Here is a 14,060-nt window from a genome sequence, read left to right as displayed (position 1 = left end):
TGTAATAGCAGGAAAAGCAAATGTGGAACTAATGACATTAACGACACAATTAAGCAGTTAACAATGTGATTAGTTGCATCTGTGTTTGACAAGTTGAAATGTCTTCTGTAAAAAAGGTAAACACCTTCAGTTTCTACTGCTCTGGATAATTATGCACATTTATTTATCCTCATGACTTCCGTGAGTGTCAAATATTGCAAAATTTCATCAATGATTTTAATCACGATATAATTAATATATTATAAACAATAGTTTTTCTGACAGAGAACTCAGCATCTTTCATTTGATTTTCACTCCCAGTAAAAGTGACAACAACAACAACAACTCTTTGCTTTGGTGCAACATTAGATTGTGTTTATTTAATTTTTTCCCCAAAAGTCCACAAGATGTCTTCCACAGTCCTGCATGTACAACCCCACACAGGGCAGAGCTTTAACAGTGACAGGAAATACACAAACAGTTTAATAACACTTAAATATTGCTATCTATATACTCTAAACCTTTTTCAAATAAAGACAAGACCACCTGTGTTCTTAATGGGACATTTCCATAAACACTCATTCAGACTCTTTCAGGAAGTTCGGGTTTCTGCCCGTGGTACATTCGAGTGTTTCCTCACAGGCAGGCAGGCAGAAACAAGTGATAAGTGCAGCAGACCAAACAAAGCACTGTCAAGTCATATAAGCAGCTAAATCCATAAAGCTACTCTGAGATGAAGAAGGTTCCCGATTGGTTTCCTCGTAGATTGAAGGAAAACCTGGTAGAAAACCTTTTCTTTTAAACTGAAGCACAGAGGTGATACAAAGCTAAGAAACAATTCAGGCTAGTGATTATGATTAAGAAGAGCTTATCGGCATCGATATTTGAAGTGTTTGGCTCCAAAATGTACATTTGGAAAAAAATGACACTGACTTTTAAAAGCTGATTAGTACAACATAAGTTAATAGAATAAAATATAAAAAAATAGGTTCATTATAGTCCTTGGACCACAAAATTGATTTAAAAAAACACATTGGATTCCCTATAAATTAGAAATACTGAATGATAAACTTGACAAAGCATTTTTATTTTCAGAAATGGTTTTAAGATCTTTTTGGAACCAAACTCTTCTTTAGTTATATCCAACATAAAAGGCCTTCTGGTAGGTGATTCATTTTGGTTGTACCACAGACTTTTGTATGCAAATGAAGTAAACTCACTTACAGTATAGCAACAGATGATGAATAGCAAAAAAAAAAAAAAAAAAAAAAAAAAGATAAATAAGATAAATTCAGATAAAGTGCACAAGTGCTCATTCAAAAAACAAAGTGAGACAAACAAATACATTCATCAGGAGTCCATTCATTCACTGTAGGAGCTGTTACTCTCTCTTTCTCTCTCTCTCACACACACACACACACACACACACACACATTCACACAATGTTCAAGTGAGTCAGACAGCCAGTTAACACGTCAGAAACTAAAAACCAGTTGGGTCTGTTGTTGTTGTTGTTGTTGTAGTTGTTGTAGTTGTTGTTGTGTTGGTCAGTGAGTGTCTATAAGGCAGTCAGACAGCCAACTGTTAAACCTCGGTCCAGTCACATGACACACACCAGAACCACACAGTGAGAGAGTTCTGACAACGACAGGCGTCAGTGTGCACAGTTTAAAATCCTGTCTGAGTGAGCAGCATCAGTTTAAACCAAATCAAACACCAGCAAACGTTACAGATGAAACGATTAGTCGATTCATAAATTTGTCGATCAACTACTCTGATTAGTGATAATCGTTTAACCTTATTATTTTTTTAAGCCAGAAAATTACAAACATTCTCTGGTTACGGCTTCATATGATAGTAAACTGATTATATTTGGGTTTTTGACTGTTGGTTAAAGAAATTAAGCATTTTGAATAAGTTGGCTCTGGAAAATTAAAATGTGTTTTTTCACTATTTTCTGACATTTTATAGAAAAAATTGATTCTTGATTAATAGAGAAAATAATTGGCAGATTAATCAATAATGATAATCATCGTTAGTTGCAGCCTTTGCACAGATACAAACATTATTACTGCAGTTACAGCACAATGTTTCTTATATATGATCAACAGCAAAGAACTTTAACGTTGAATCTCTTCTGTTACAAAAAGGATTAGAAAACATTTCATAAAAAAACTTCAGGTCCTCTTATCTTTTTTTCAGAGCTTCCTTCAGTTGACGGAGTTCGCTCAGCTCTCATGGAGACTCGTCGTAACGAGAGTTGTCATCCTCATGACAACTGAGCAAACTCCATCGACTGAGTACCGTGAAATGCAGGTAAAATCTCCCGGAAAAAGCTAATAAGTGGACCTTGAGTTAACTTTTTTTTTGCCAAATGACTGATGACTGATTATATTTTACGCTGAACATTGAAAACATTATATGTTTTGTCTATAACTGCAAAGAAATAATCAATGAACCAATCAAAAAACAACTGAAATAGAAACACCAAACTGCTTGAACGTAAGAATAGTCAGAAATTGGAAAAAACTACTTGCCAAAGCACTTCATAACCTATTAATCTATATTTAAGTTAATATTCTTACAGTATTTGCATGAGACAAATTAGGTATTTTCTTCTAGAAGAATGTTTTGCCTCTGTTCAAGTACTTTATTTACTTCACTGTATTGTTTGTACATGTTAACATAGTCTTGAGTTAATATATCTGTACCTCACATTAAATTTGAAGTTGTACTGTTGTGTTAATGTGTTGCCATGAATGTAACTTCTTCTATTTTTTCGTATGGACGGTTCAAGCCACCAGAAAGCAACTGTATCGCTTTCTGTATTGAAGTATGTGTTGAAAAGTGTTACTTTATAATATAGTTGAAGGTTGCAGACAGTTCAAAAGACTTATCTATTAAAGAGTTACCTATTTAGATAAAAAAAATAGTAGAAAACTAGCAGGACTGTTTGTGTCTGGATTCTTGAGATTAACATATTTTATATAACTTTATCATTGGATTATCTGTGAAATGATAAGCATTAGTTTTATGTGTATCTCAGTAGGATGAACCTGTTCTCTGTGCTGGGTTGTCCTCAACTACTCAAAATGGCCAGAGTGTGAAAAAGGTCCTATACTTTCACTACACTAGACTAGAAGAGAAAGAAATGGCTTCGCTCACCGCGTTTGACCGCAGAGCTCTTTAGCCTCGCCACGTCATTGTCAGAACTCATTCAGTTATTTCTGTAATTTGATAAACACGGACTCTTATTTCTTCGTCCCTATTTCCACTCTCCCAGTCCTCCTTCTCCTCCTCCTCCTCCTCTTCCTCCTCCTCGTCTGTGCAGGGCAAGTAAGATTCAAGTGCAGCTTTGTCCTCTCAAGTAAACTTTCACCAGTGTAACAGAAACTCGCTGCCTTTTTTAAAAACCTTCCACACAAGGTATGGCTCATGCAGACACATGCACACAGCAAATAATACACTTTCAAGGTTGTCTGAATATAAATAGAAGGGGGGAAAGAGGAAAATAAAGCCACAATAGTTGAGTACAAAGTCCACATTCATTCACACATGTGTTATAAACGTCCCCTTTGACCTCAGCACGCACAAACCTGTTTTCCCCAACAATCCTCCTCCCTTTGCTAAGCTTGGTGACATTTCACCTTATTTCATCATTTCCGTTTTGCAATAATTCTTGTGGAAAATTTGTACCTCTTGTGTTTTTTTTCTTTTCTTTTCTTTTTTTGCTTAAGTAGCCAAGGCATTTTGCACCAAGGAGTAAACATAAATCATCATCTTATAAATCTCAGAGGTAGAACCCTGACAATTTACTCGGTGAGAAGATTGACAGGAAGATTGATAAGACAGACAGACAAAAGTAAACAAACGCTGTCTGTGTTTAAGACGGTGTCTGTGAGTCGCAAAAGCAGCAAACGAGAAATGACAACAGAAAAAATAAAAAGAGCTATGAAGTAAGAGAGAGCTCAAATGAAAATGTCGGGGGGGGATCGGTTCGTTTTTTTTTTTTTTTTTGTGCAATCCTGAGAGCTGCTGTTCTCTCAGACGTAGAGGATGACGTTGCTGTCTGCGGGACAGTGAAGGCCTTCGGTGGAGGGGTTCAGGGCTCGGCAGGAGGGGAGCTGGGGCTGCTGGCCTGCCGCTGGGTGACAGCTTTTCGGGTGAGGCGAGTCACAGTCGTCCGACGTCAGCTCCGCGATGTCGTCCGATTGTGTGTCCGACATCTCCAGGTCACTGCGGATGCTCTCCGGCTGAGCCAGGGTGACGTCTCTCAGCCCCTCCCTGATTGACGCGCCCGGTGACAGACCCAGCGCTGAGCCAGACAAAGCTCCGCCCCTTCTGGAGCTGCAGTCCTGAGGCTCCTCGCCTCCGGAGGCCGTCGCCATAGCAGCAGAGCCCGGGGGCGGGGTTAGGTCCTCTTCACTGGTCAGGCAGAGATGGCTGGGTTTGGTCTCGATGTCCACCTGGATCTCCAGGTTGGTGCACTCCCTGCAGAGACAATAAAATGAGTCTGATGCTGCTGCAAACAAATCAGGAAAGATCACACAGAGATAAGGACATTTATGCTCTTAGTTCAATTTTAGAGTCCATAGGATTAGATTTGTTCTCAAAAACAGGAATTTTTTAATATGTAATTAAAGGATGGATGTGTTAAGTGGACTTAAATTAGGAGATGGAAAAGACTACAGCATACTTTTTTTTGGAGATTAAATTCGTTTTTCCCCAGTGAAGGGTTAAGATAAAAGAGAGTATTTACTAAAGATTATTTTGTGTTGTATAATAAGTATCTATGGTGATCTATTTCAAGATGGTTAACATGCTCTTGTGATTACAAAAAACAAGGATATCAACAAGAAGAGGAACAAAGATTTCCTTTAACAGCAGCCAAGTGCAAATATGTTTATCTACTGCAAAGTATCTGCTAAGTAAAGTATTATAAAGAGCTTTAGGCAGTGCAACAGAGGAGACATGAGACACATTAGATCATGATGGCGTCAAACTGCTAAATCAACACATTAAGTTCACATCACATCCAAATTAAATCAGGGCAGAGGTGAAGAGAAGAGAAGAAATAACAGAGAAGAAGCCAAACACACATACAGTAGGTGATGCAATAAGAAAAATTAAAATTCAAGACCAAAAATAGGAAGCAGAGGGAGATCAAAGATATCACAGAAGAAGACGGAGGTCTCACCTGTCAGGTAGTGTGTAGGAGGAGATGATGGATCCGGCCATTCCTCGGGTGCTGGCACAGTCGCTCCCTGCCCCCAGGCTGCCTGTCTCCCTCTGGGCTGATTCTTTAGCCAGCTCCCCTGCCTGCACCTCCAGCCTGGAGCAGAACAAACATACATATTAATCAGTTTTTAGTGTTAAGTAATGCAATACTATGAATACTTATTATGAATCATGTGCACTGCACTCAGACAGTGTCAGAAACGTAACACATCTATTATTAGCATTAAGTTTTTATCACCTCTGCAGACGCAAGTTGTGTTTTCACCCAAGTTATTCACTTTGTCTCAATGTCTTTTTATGAGCAAGATATATCAACAATTCATTTACACATTTTAATGCAACTGAGAACCAACTGATTAGATTTGGGATTTAGATAATTATTGTTTTTTGTCTTTTTTCTGTAATTGAAAAAAATACTTGATTTTTATACACTAAAAGTATGTTTGCGGGGTGAAGAAACTAATGAAACAAATGATGTATTTGGATAAAAATAGTCCTGATTATTAAGGTGCCTTTAAGAAAAATAACATTTTAGAGAGACAAGTACAGTATATTATGTTTAGTTTATAATTAGTTACCCATATAGCCTCCTTCTTAAGGAACAATGAAACAATTAGAAATGTGTTTTAAAAAGAGTAATAATGTCATTTTGGTTTATTTAGAGCAGAATGACTTGAACTTGAACTTGAGAGGCTTTGCGTGGCCTCATGTCTTATCCTCACCTGCTGTACTTGCCGGTTCGGGTCCCCAAGGCGCCGCCTGCCAGGGTGTTGAAGTGAGGCGTGTCACCCAGAGCCCCGGGGGCCACAGAGAGCCCCTCGCTGGGGGAGGTGGTGCTCAGACCGCTGACCGCCCCGTCCAGACTGCTCTCACCGAGGCTCGGGGACTTGAGGGCTCGCCACGCGTCCGCCACTGCAGAATGAGATCAGAAGATTCTTTATTGTACATGTGACTGCATTAATAACCAGATCTGAAGATCTGATGAAAGAGATCCTGTTTCTCCGCTTTGCAGAAAATGTTGTTATCAGTTTGGTGTCCTCACCTGTGATCGGTCCGTCATCTTCATCGAAGTCAATCCGGACGCCCCTCCCCTTCCCTCTGCTCACACCACAACCTCCTCCTCGACACAGAGAGATGGGCACCACACCGTACACGTAGGCCAGCATGATGGGAACGCCGATGCCTGAGGAGGAACAGAAGAAGAGATAATAATGTTAAGGAGCTTTCAAATTTGAATCCAACACTTTGTACTTTGGATTTGTACTTTTAGAGTCTCAGAGAAAGTGTTAAAGTGTAAAAACAAGGCAGATTTCTTGTGTCTTTGTATAGTTTTTTGTTTGAAATTCAGAAGTCTGTATCACTAAGAAGTCTTATGATTGGTTTGGTTGCAACTGTTAGTCATTATGCAAAAGCATGACTTGTGAAAACATGGTGTGTTTTAAGCTCTCCACGTGTTCTGCGGTGAGTGATGAACAGCGGTTAGTGTCTAGACGGTGATTAACAAAGTGTGCTCAGTTTGTTTTGACTGCAAGCTTCAGAAATCCACATTGCGTAACGGATGATGGTCCTGTCGAGTCTCTTACCCACGCTAACAGCTGCGATGACGGGGGCGGTGATGATTGACAGGGCCACGCCCCCTGTGATGGCCAGGTTCCTTCTGTGGCGAGACGTCTTCTTCAGCTCGTAGTGAGCGTGGATCTGCAGCAGAGGAGAGGCATCATGTTAAAAAAAAAAAAAAAGGTCTCATGAATGTAACAGTTTTAAATAGTCGAGTTTTATCTCGCTCATATTTCTCAGATCTGGTTTTGTTGTGTTGTTTGTTTTTATGTAACTTTGTGACGCCTTGCATTATTGTACGCTGCCATTTTGGCCAGGTATGTAGAAGTTATAATGTTAAGAAACTTCCTGGTTAAATAATGGTTTAAAAAAAGGGATTTTAAATATGCTGGAGAATATTTTTTCCACATTTTCTTTATTTGTGTGCCGTTTCAAAGCCATCTCCACTCTGCCATGAGAATCCCACTGTGTTTTTGGTTAATTTAAAGATATAAAAATATCAAAATATCCCTTTAAAAAAAACACCCTATGTAATTTGTGTGTATTTGTAGAACATAATCACCTCCTGAGGTTGTTAAAAAAAACAACTTCCCTAAAAACAGTACCATGACATGACCTCTATGTCCTCGATGACCCTGCTCGGCACTATGGGAACTATAGTTTCTCTGTAACAAACCAAACGATCTGCAGCTTCTAACTAAAACACTTAACATGAGTTTTAAAAAAAGAAAAAGACTTGGTATAAAATAGTGTGTTCTTCCTGCAGGGATTCATTATGAGTCATCACTGATCTACATTTAACACACAGACCTATTAAAAGCTTCTTTTTGAAGAACAACATCTGTGTCATAGAGGAAGAAGGTTGTATCACCTCGATTAGCGTAATAAAAACATTTACATACATATAGGTTTCACACAATTTTAACGCCTGACCGAGACAACCACATCTCTAAAACACACGGTCAGATATAGGCATGAAGGAACCGCACACAAAATGTGTGTTAGGGTGAAGTCACAGCTGATGTAACTTGTTGACCACTTCCAATCACTAAACACGATGCCAGATCTTCAACGGGCTTTAACAGAAATATGAAATTTCTCTATTGTCCACAAGAGAGTGCTACAGTATAATAACTCCTACCAAATGCCTTTTATTCTTTAATTCCCTTTGTCTTGCAGTGACTTGCATGACCACACTGGCTTTTAGCAAATGCTTTCTTGTCTATAACGGTTTCCAAAAAAATCCTAACTGAAAACATACCAGCGTTATCAGTTTTAATGCCAACAAGTACATGATTTTATCACAATCCTGCAAATACAAGTACTTTCATCAACCAATCTAACAACCAAACTGATGAAACAAACAAAAGGCAGCTAATGCAGACTGTTTCCAATAAGGAGAAAAAGCAACAGGAAATGTAATATTCCTTCTTGTGAATCCATTCGGGTCATTTTTTTATATTTCAGTTGCTTTAAACTCGAGCTTTGCCTCAACTAAATATCACACAACAGAAAACTTCATCAAAATTAATGTACATATAATATATTGTACATATTCAATAACAATTTATTATTGTTTTTGTACATTTTACAGACCCGGGCTTTAATAAAAATGTGTGCTTTATTAGTCAGATACGGTTCTTGTTTTGAGGCACTGGAGTCTGTCTAATGGACAGCAGGTCAGTGTCATCAATGATCAAAACAGAAACTAGTCTCTGTTGCTTAGAGGAAATGAAAATACTCTCTGTCATTTCTAGGAAACCTCTTACATGTGTTAACAAAGAGGAGGGCATACTTAAGACATGACAGGTTTCCTTCTCTACACTGTTGTAAATTCCAGATAAGTGAAGGATTGTGAAATAATGACTGACAGGACTACAAGCTATTTGTGTGTGTTGCCACAAGTCTGTGGTTTTCTACTTCGGGTTTCTGTAGTAGTTTGGAAAAAGGTAAGTGACCATAAAGATTAGTCTTTTCAGTGTGAAAGACATCTCAATCAGTCAGATTCAAACAGAAAAAGAGATCAAATTAGACATTTGAAGCATCGATGTAAGCTGATCTTTATGAAAGTGGAATCAAGATAGCAAGATTACGAAAACGTCGATAATGTTTCATAATGCATCTTATCAGTTCCACCTAAAAAAGTCCCCTCTTTACGTTTTATTTTCCGTTTCCTTTTCACAATCTTTTGCTCTTTTACCAAGAATTTAGTTTCAATGTGAGTCTTGGTCATATTTTCTGAATATGACCAAAAGACATATTTTAAAAATCATGAACAAAAATGAAACAAGACATAAAAATTCAACAGAATTAAGTCACCAAAACTTAAATCCTAAATCAAAATAGCATGTATACAAACACGGTGTTGCTTTTATGCTAGATTTCAAGGACTTGTTTTAAAGCTTTAACTAGTTATGCTCTGTCATACCAGTATACAAGTTGTTTCTACCATTATTGTGCATTTTTAAACATGGTCTATATTAAACATAGCAATGAAATGCTTGCTTGAAAACCCTTTTTATATCAGGGTTAAACAGAAAATACCAGAAACGACAGGAAAAATTAAAAAGTTGACAGTAAACATAATAAAAAAGTGACTTAAATAACTAAAACTAACTAAAAACAAAAAGAAAAAATTACTATAAAAGATAAAAAAGGAATCTTAAAGTCATTCAAAGCTCATACTGTAGTACTGCACTCTTCACTAGAGATTTATCATACTTCTCTAGCAGCTGGAGCTTCTTATTCTACTTTTGCAGGTGTCTCACCTTGCGGCCGACGTAAACGGGGATGCCGATGACCATGGCAGGGACAGCGATGCCTGCGATGAGGGTGATGCCGACTGGAGCTCCAATCAGAGTGCCCAGCTGCCACAAAATCTTCTTCTTCCTGCTCCAAGGCTTCTTCCCCCAGAACGTACAGCCAGATGGACTGATGGAGGGAAACACAGAGGGAGAGTGGAAGAAGAAGGGAGGGATGAAGGGCAGGGAAAGTGTGAGGATGGGAGAAGGGAAAGATGGAGAGATGAGAGAAAATGTGGTTAAAATGTAAATATTTGAAAAAGCTGAAAAAGTCAAACACAAAGTTGATAAAAAAAAGTAAAATGAGAAATTTCCCTACCTGAGGTAGTGCAGGTCAGAGATCTCCTTCATGCAGAGCCAGCAGAACTCGCAGCCGCAGACGGCGCAGGTCATGTGATTGCAGCTCCCATCGTTCATCTTGATGATGTAGGCACCACAGCGGGGGCACGGCTTGATGTCATCAGCTGAGGACAGAAAGAAAACAGGATCAGGGTTTAGTGACATCGCTCATCAAGACGTGAATGATTTAAACACTTTTTTTTTGAGTTGCTAAAGGAATAGTTAGACATTCTGGGATATAAGTGTATTCGCCATCTTGCTGAGAGTTAGATGAGAAGATTGATACCACTCTCATGTCTGTATCTAAATATGAAGCTACAGCTAGCAGCTGGTTAGCTTAGCTTAGCATAAAGACTGGAAACAGAGGGAAACAGCTAGCCTGGCTAATAGTTTCCACAGACTTTCTAGAGTCTCCATCAATGGCCTGGCAACCTCACAGTGATGACAAGACTCTAGGAAGTCACTGCACCCAGACAAGAAATAGTCCCCACTGTAAACCTCAAATTATCATTTTAACACTTCAGTTTCTGTAGATTAAACAAACAAGATGTTAATTAGTGAGTTTTAGAGGTGCTCATGGGTGGATTTTGAGTGTCAGATTAAGCCAGGCTAGCTGTTTCCCCCTGTTTAGAGTTTTGATGCTATGGTAAGCTAACAGGCTGCTAGCTGTAGCTTCGTATTTACCGTACAAACATAGGAGTGGCATCAATGTTCTCATCTAACTCTTGCAAGGAACTAAATAGGCGTATTTCACAAAATGTGGGGCTATTCTTTTTTCTCTGCACTGCCAAATCTCAAAGTCTTGCAGCTCGCTGTGGTTTTGAAACTCAGCTGTGAACTTATGCAACTTTCGAAACATCAGCAATGACGTGGGAGAGAAATTTAGAGCACCACAGACGCAGTACATCTTTAATACTTCAGGCCACCTTAAATAACATTGAACTCTGCAAACACAAAGCTGCTTTTTCTTTTTTTGTAACCAGTTCAAATGACTACACAACCTAAGCTTACTGTAATTTGTATGTATGCATGCAAGTCAAAAAGCTGCAATTGTCCACTTAAGTTCTCTCTCTTTGTCTTGCAGTTTGTCCCATAATGCATTTTAAAAGAAAGAAAACCAAAAAGCCACAAAAAAGTCAATTTGTGTGTTTGAATTCTGGATGCTAGGAATGCTCTTTGCTCTTTAAAGGGCATTTTGGCATTTTAAATCAAAGAGACTCTGGCAGATCTGGCCGAGGCAATGTGTGTGTGTGTGTGTGTGTGTGTGTGTGTGTGTGTGTGTGTGTGTGTGTTTGTGTGTGTGTGTCTAGGAGTAGTTGTTATTGTCTGTGTACTTTGTATTCTGCAGACACGACTCCACACACTCTCTCTTTGTCTCTCTTTCTCTCTGTCTTTTCGCCCTCGCTTTTTTCCTCTCCCCTCCTTTTTTCCATTCCTCCTCTCTGTCTCTTCTCTCGTCTTTCCTCCTCTCATCTGTCCATCTCTCTTTCATTCTCATTCTTCTCCTCCACTGTCTCTGTATATCTGTCTATATCCAGTTGCCTAAGCAGCGAGTACGAACTGACAGACAGGCAGACGGAGAGGGAGCGGGAGCGGCCTGGATTTTTTTATGACTCAGTTTCAGCCTTCTGGATTGTTGTCAGTTCTTCTGAATACTTGGCAGCGAGAGGCAGACTGGAAGTGGTGAATTAAGTAGAGAGAGAAAAGATTGACTGGAGACAGACGGAGGGATTTAGTTAATAGACTTTTAATCAAAATGGGATTAAAGACACACACACATAATGTGCATCGAGATGTTTGCATGCACGAGCACGGATGTTTACAGACATCTTTATGTTTGTATCTATCATCACAACAGTTAGCGTGTTAAAGGACTAGTTCCACATTCTGAGAAATTCGCCATTTTGCTTTCTTGCAGAGAGTCAGATGAGAAGATTAATACCATTCTCATAGTGTCACATGGTATCGATCTTCTCATTTAAATCTTTGCAAGAAATGCTGTATTTCCAAAAAATGTCTAACTATGATGATGTAAATAAATTTAGTAACCATTTTAAAGGCATAATTGCATTTCACTGGGTTATAAATTTTCATATTATTTTATACACACAATTGCATGTGTTGTACCTGAGCAGCTTAAAGCTCAGTTATAAGATACTTCTGCAGTTTTGTCAAAAAAGACAAAAAACTATTTGAAACAATTTGACAATTTGAAAAATGTTTAATATGTTGTAGTTCCAATATGTAAAAAGGGGAAAAAAAACTATTTATCTATTATTTATTATCACTTTATGAGTGAAAGAATGCAATGATAGAAATCCCTCTTTTCTAATTAAACCTGACAGAACTTTATTTGTCTCTTTGACATTTTAAAAATATTTCTGTCTGTGTCTAAAAGTACTTGGAAAGTTCCTGATGATCTAAAATACCACACAGTCACAAGATGGGTTTTATGATGTGCATTTACAAGTACAGTCCAAGATTTTGTTATAAAACCCCCCAGCTCCAAATATTTCTCCTGGTTCTTTGCTGATTTTCTGAAACTCAACTGAGAACCGTGTGTCAGTTTTTTAAGAAACATATCTTTAACTGATTATTTGCAATCGCATTGTTCAAAAACAGCAAAAAGGGGAAGATGTTTGCATGTAGCAAACTTAAGCAGCATCCACAGAGCTGGTTTTTCAAAGTTATTCTGTGGTTGAACTAATGCGCATGAATTTCCTGTGAATAAGAGAACTAAAAGCACACTGAACACCACTTTAGTCAGTAAATTAAATCAACATGCCATTTTAAAAATCTGCCTTAACAAAGTTTAGATTAAAAAACTTGATGATTGGTGACATTTGAAAATGCTGTTATGACCGGATGCAGGGTGTAACAGTCATGAAACTGTCAAGTGATATAAATAGTGTCACATGCTTGGTTGAGTGCTGCTCACTTCCCCCAGCGGTGGGAACATCAGGGAACCGCTACAACAGACGCAAGACGAGTTTGACTCAGCACTCTGACAGACATGTGATAAAGACTGGCAGCAACAGAGAGACAGAGACGAAGAGCCCCATAGATCTCAGAGGTGTGAAAATGTATTTTCGATACGGAAATGCTGAGAGAGAACACATCTGCTCAATGTGTGTGTGTGTGTGTGTGTGTGTGTGTGTATGTGTGTACTTCTGTGGTGTCTATAACTTATGATCCAGTCACTCTCCAGGGAGGCTGAGGAGTCTATGTTCTCCTGATACTCACCGGGTCCCTGCTCCTGTGTGTAGCTGGGCGAGTGGTTACTATGGGTGTGCAGGGATTGCGCCCTCTGCTGGCGGGCCGAGTCGCAGGTCTGGTTGGGGTGCCAGGCCTGTTTGCAGTGGTAGCAGAACTCGGCTCCGCAGCCCTCTCTGCGACACACCAGCCTGGGGCAGCTGGCGCAGCCGGAGGCGATGACTGCAAACCTGAGTGCAAGGAACAGAAGAGACAGTCACATATTTATTATAGATATAAAGTCTCCAAAAATGTTAAAGGCTTGCCAGTACTGCTGATCCCGCTGAGAATCAAGACCCCAGCACTGATCTAAACACCCAGACCTCCACATATAAAACAGTGGGCAGCCGCATGAGTTTACACAAGCCTTATGGTATGCTGGCAGGAAACTGGGAAGAGCCAAAGTAAACAAATAAACAAAGAACATCTAATAAGCCAGAGATCCAGATTTTTTTCTCAAACCAAGCAAGAGCTAAAAGGTGAGGAAGAGGACTCTGATGGGATACCGATACTGTCCTGCTTCTGTTGAATGTGTAAGGGGAATTTGTAACAGTAAAAGATCAGATTAAATTCAAATTATTTCATTGCAGTTGCCACAATCAGTTGATTAACTTGCAGAGGGAAATCATTTAGTGCGGAGCTTTCATGCAGAAGTCACCACAATTTCATTTAGCCAAATATAACGAATCACAAATTTGCTTCAGGGGGCTTTATGATCTGTACTGCAATACAACATCCTTTATCCTTAGACCTTCGATTCGGATGAGGAACCCCCCCCTCCCCCCAAAAAAAACCTTTAACAGGGGAAAAAATGGAAGAAACCTCAGGAAGAGCAACAGAGGAAGGATCCCTCTTCCAGGAAAGATAGACATGCAACAGATGTTGTGTGTGCAG

At 39.1% G+C, this 14,060-nt stretch overlaps 1 protein-coding gene across 4 annotated transcripts in view; it reads right to left on the bottom strand.

Moving 5' to 3' along the window:
- Window positions 1-378: 378 nt before the first annotated feature.
- Window positions 379-14,060, bottom strand: part of rnf19b (ring finger protein 19B) — a 41,302-nt gene continuing 27,620 nt past the window's right edge. For all 4 annotated transcript variants that reach the window (XM_044335252.1, XM_044335250.1, XM_044335251.1 and 1 more), the window contains exons 3-10: window positions 13,158-13,357; window positions 9,895-10,039; window positions 9,543-9,705; window positions 6,801-6,915; window positions 6,260-6,400; window positions 5,940-6,129; window positions 5,177-5,311; window positions 379-4,470 (exon numbers count right to left, since the gene is read on the bottom strand). In XM_044335252.1, the coding sequence (XP_044191187.1) occupies window positions 4,023-4,470; window positions 5,177-5,311; window positions 5,940-6,129; window positions 6,260-6,400; window positions 6,801-6,915; window positions 9,543-9,705; window positions 9,895-10,039; window positions 13,158-13,357 (1,537 nt within the window). In that variant the 3' untranslated portion in view covers window positions 379-4,022. The remainder of the gene's footprint in view (window positions 4,471-5,176; window positions 5,312-5,939; window positions 6,130-6,259; window positions 6,401-6,800; window positions 6,916-9,542; window positions 9,706-9,894; window positions 10,040-13,157; window positions 13,358-14,060) is intronic.

This window comes from Thunnus albacares, chromosome 19, assembly GCF_914725855.1.
Source record: "Thunnus albacares chromosome 19, fThuAlb1.1, whole genome shotgun sequence".
NCBI lineage: Eukaryota > Metazoa > Chordata > Actinopteri > Scombriformes > Scombridae > Thunnus > Thunnus albacares.
Note: the sequence above shows the minus strand (reverse complement) of the source record. Positions and strands in the feature narration are given on the sequence as shown.